This window comes from Mus pahari, chromosome 13, assembly GCF_900095145.1.
Source record: "Mus pahari chromosome 13, PAHARI_EIJ_v1.1, whole genome shotgun sequence".
Taxonomy (NCBI): Eukaryota; Metazoa; Chordata; class Mammalia; order Rodentia; family Muridae; genus Mus; species Mus pahari.
This window is the reverse complement of record NC_034602.1, coordinates 64932073-64936119: the sequence shown is the minus strand read 5'-3', so window position 1 is coordinate 64936119 and position 4047 is coordinate 64932073. Positions and strand designations below refer to the sequence as shown.

The following is a 4047-nucleotide window of genomic DNA, read 5'->3' as shown; positions in this document are numbered from 1 at the left end:
ACACACACACACACACACACACACACACACAGGAGCTAAACACTGATACACATTAAATAAATAAATAAAAATAAACCAAGCAAGCAAACAAAGCATTTGGAAGAAAACAGCAGCATTGTGGACATTCTTCTGGACATTGCTGTCTGCTTCATTCAAACAGAATTCGCACCCCTCTCCACTGGGGTTTTGTTGTTGTTTGATTGCTTGGTTGATTTTGTTTTGGGGGGGTCTTTTTAGACTTGGGGGGCATATTCAGTAATTAAGCAGAGTAGACTCTTCATAAATATATTCTGATCATGTTCTTTCCCTTTCCCCAACTCCTGTGAGATTGTCCTCACTTCCTTCTCCGTACAACTCTGTGTTCTTTCTCTCTCTCAAAAAAACAAAACAAAACAAAAACAAAAACAAAAATCAAATCAAACAAATAAAAGCCCCAATAAGACAAAACAAAAACAGATATTGCACACAACCATGTGAGGTTCTGTGATGGCCAACTGCTCCTGGGTCAGGCGCCTGCCTGGAAGTGTTTGATGTACCTAGTGGCCCTCCATTGGAAAGAAACCAATTTCCTCTTTTTCAGCAGGTTCCAATTGCAAATAGCTTATGAATTAATGAAGGGCTTTGTGTCTACTTCTCCTTCTTAGTGCTGGCCATTTTGTCTGGCTTGAACCTATGAAGGTCTTGTGGGCTGTCCTAGTCTATGTGTGAGTCCTGCTGAGTCTGGAAGCCACTGGTTCCTTGAAGCACCCACAACCTCTGGCCCTTACACACTTTCCACCTCCTCATCTGCATAGATCCCTGAGCCTTGAGGGGAAGGATCTGATGCAGACATCCCATGTAGCAATGAGTACTCCAAAAGTCTCTCACTCTCTGCATGTTGTCCCTTGTGGGTCTCTGTGAATTACCATCGCCTGCTTCTTAGACGAAAGCAGACCGGTGGGACTGATGGGTGTAACAATATGTCAATAATCGATCATCGATTCTATTGAAATCATTTGCATGGCAACTAAAGTCAGTGATGCAAAGAGAGCGTGAACCCAGTACAGAGGGAGGGACATGGCAGGTCCACCATGGTGTCCACAGTGCTCAGGCAGTGGCACCTGCTTCACAATGGCTGCTCAGTGTCCCCAGTACACTGACCTCACAGATGGGGGTGTGAGAGGAGTGAGTGTCTCGGAATGGGAGAAGTCAAGCAATGGCTTCTATTTCCTGAGAGCTGACTATGTGCAGCAAGGTGCTAAGATCCTGGCAGAACTTCATGTCCACAAACTTTATGCCAATAACTATGTGTAGGTTGGAAATTTTTAGAGGCGTGGCTAATTTTTAGTGTTTGTTATATTTATTTCTGAGTTGTTTACAGTGAGTGTGTACATTGATGGGTTGGTTGGTTAGTTGATCGATTGGTTGGTTGACTGACACGATTGACTGTGGAAGAGCTGCTCACATGTGTGCAGGAGCTCAGAGCGGTCAGGGAAGAGAGCTGTGTTCCCTGCAGCTGGAGTTGTATGTAGCTGGCATTCACCTGATAGAGGTGCTGGAAAGTAAGCACAAGTCCTCTATAAGAACAGCCAGAACTCTTAACCTTTGAGTCCAAGCCCCGGGGCAGAGGTTTTAGCCATCTGATCTAATTACTTCAGATCTCACAGCTAGCTACATTCAGGGCAAGCCTTCTGATCCCAACTGTAGGATCCCTCCAGTCAGGTCTGTGTCCCCAAAACCCATCAACTGCAGGCCCACAGTGGCTCCTGTCTCCTCTTAAGGACACAAAGCATCACTCAGATAAAGTTGCAAATGTTTGTTGTAAATGTTGTAAATAAATAAATGTTTATTTTAAGTAGTTCACTTATAACATGGTTACTGTGCTCTTTCTTTAAAAAGAAAATTAAATTAAATTAAAAAAAAAAAAAAAAAAAGAGCCAAAGCGATGGCTCAATGGTTAAGGGCACTTGATGACAAGCTTGAGGACAGAGCTGGATCCCTAGAACCCACGTGGCGGGAGAGACCTGACTCCCACAAGTTGTTCCCTGACTTCTTTGTGAGTTCCTCCTATGTATGTGTGTGTATGTACACACATACTCACACTCACACACCCACAAATAATAAGTGTAAAAAAGAACGGTAAATAAGTAGAAAATAAAGACTTCAATCATACACGGCAGTGCTTCTCAGCCTTGCTGTGGCCCTTTAGTACAGTGCCTCATGTTGTGGTGCCCCCCCCTCACTAAATTAGTTTTATTCATACTTCATAATTGTAATATTGCTGCTGTTATAAATCATAATACACATATCTGCATCTTCTGATGGTCTGAGGCAACCCCCATGACAATGTCGTCCGGGGTTTATGTGATGAACTGAGAAGAACAACATAATCAGCACCCCTAGGTCAGTCAGGCCAATGCCACTGAGAGGAGTTCTTTAGAATGATTTCTGCCGGGTCAGCAGCTGTGTCGTCTCATACCCTCCCCAGCAGAACCGTGAGTTAGTTAAATCATCACCAGTTTCTGATCAGACCGTTGTCAGTGAGCTGAAGTGATTGGCCCAGTGGCAAGGAAACATGTTCGTGAAAAAATAAGGATCCAGACAGGCTCAAACGCCCGTCTTCAGAGCCCTGGGCATCCCTCCATCTCCCTAATGTACCAATGACAGTCTACTTTACAGCGTTTGGGCTTGGGGGAAATTCAGTGAATAAAATGGATAGAGAAATGGACAGAAAGATTTCTGTTGTCAATAAGAAAAAAAAAATCAAAGTTGTTTTTCTCCCCCCCCCCCCCGATGCTGTGAGGTGTGACATCTCTCAGTGTGTGAGAGCTCCTGGCATTGAATCCTCTAAAGAGCATGCAGGGTGCCACCAGTCCAACCTAGCAACAGGAATGGGAGCCATCACACCCGCCCCCTAGAGAATAGCCTTTCCGAGTAAACCTTGTGGCTTTGTGGCGAGTGCGATTCTGTTTCCATGGTCGGCTAAATACGGGATCTGGGAGTGGCCTCGCGTATTTATGTCCCATGCTGTGGGATCTAACCCAAAAGAAAGGGGTGAGAATGTGATTAGGGGTTTTGGTAGTCAAAATAAACACCAGTAAGAAACAGTCGCTAAGTCCAAATGTAAGAGATCCCCGACCTCAACCCAGTCAGGTAGATGTGACTTCCTACTGCTCAACAGTAGAGCTTATGCTAGGAGACTATAACGAACGGGCAATTTAAAAAATTACTTCTCAAGTCATTAAAGTATTTGACTGGCCAGCATATATTGAATTCTTATGTGTGAAAGGTGAGGGATGTACAGGGACAAGCATGTGTATTGGGAAAGTTCTGACTAAACATTCTAAGTGCCCCTCTGGCTTTTGTTCCAGCTGCAAAGGGGCCTCCCACTATGGCCTGACCAAGGACAGGAAAAGGCGCTCACATGATGGCTGCCCTGATGGCTGCGCCAGCCTCACGGCAACGACACTCTCCCCAGAGGTTTCTGCAGCCGCCACCATCTCTTTAATGACAGACGAGCCTGGCCTAGACAACCCTGCCTACGTGTCATCAGTGGAGGATGGTGAACCAGTAGCCAACTCCTCAGACTCTGGCCGGAGCAACCGGACTAGGGGTGAGTCAAAACGGGAGGGTGTCTGGGAATGGGCTCTTGGTTCTCCCTGGGATGGCCCTCTGTAGAATACTCGTGCTGGAAAGTTCTCGAAATGTTTTGTAAAGGGGAAATGGTTCTGGTAGTTTTGGCCACCACTTAATGTCTAGTTCTCCAACGGGAAATGAAACTTTAAGTGATCATCTGATCTGACTTGGTAAGGGGGGGTGAGGCGAGGCCTGATGACTTACAGTTCCTGCAGAGAGGGGACCTCCCCTGCCTTCTCTGGAAAGTGATGTTCTATACACTCTCATCCAAGGGAGGAGAACAGATTTTTTTTTTTAAATAAGTAAGATATGTTATTTTATGTTTTATGTAATTTAGAAATACAGGTAAATAAACTTCTATCATTAAGAAGCAAGCAATCAGAGCCTGGCGTGGTGGCNCACGCCTTTAATCCCAGCACTCAGGAGGCAGAG

General features: G+C 45.3%; 1 protein-coding gene across 3 annotated transcripts in view; it reads left to right on the top strand.

The window, feature by feature from the left end:
* Positions 1–4047, top strand: part of Lnx1 (ligand of numb-protein X 1) — a 110649-nt gene that overhangs the window by 75506 nt on the left and 31096 nt on the right. For all 3 annotated transcript variants that reach the window (XM_021211348.1, XM_021211350.2, XM_029545011.1), the window contains one exon: positions 3351–3592. In XM_021211348.1, the coding sequence (XP_021067007.1) occupies positions 3351–3592 (242 nt within the window). The remainder of the gene's footprint in view (positions 1–3350; positions 3593–4047) is intronic.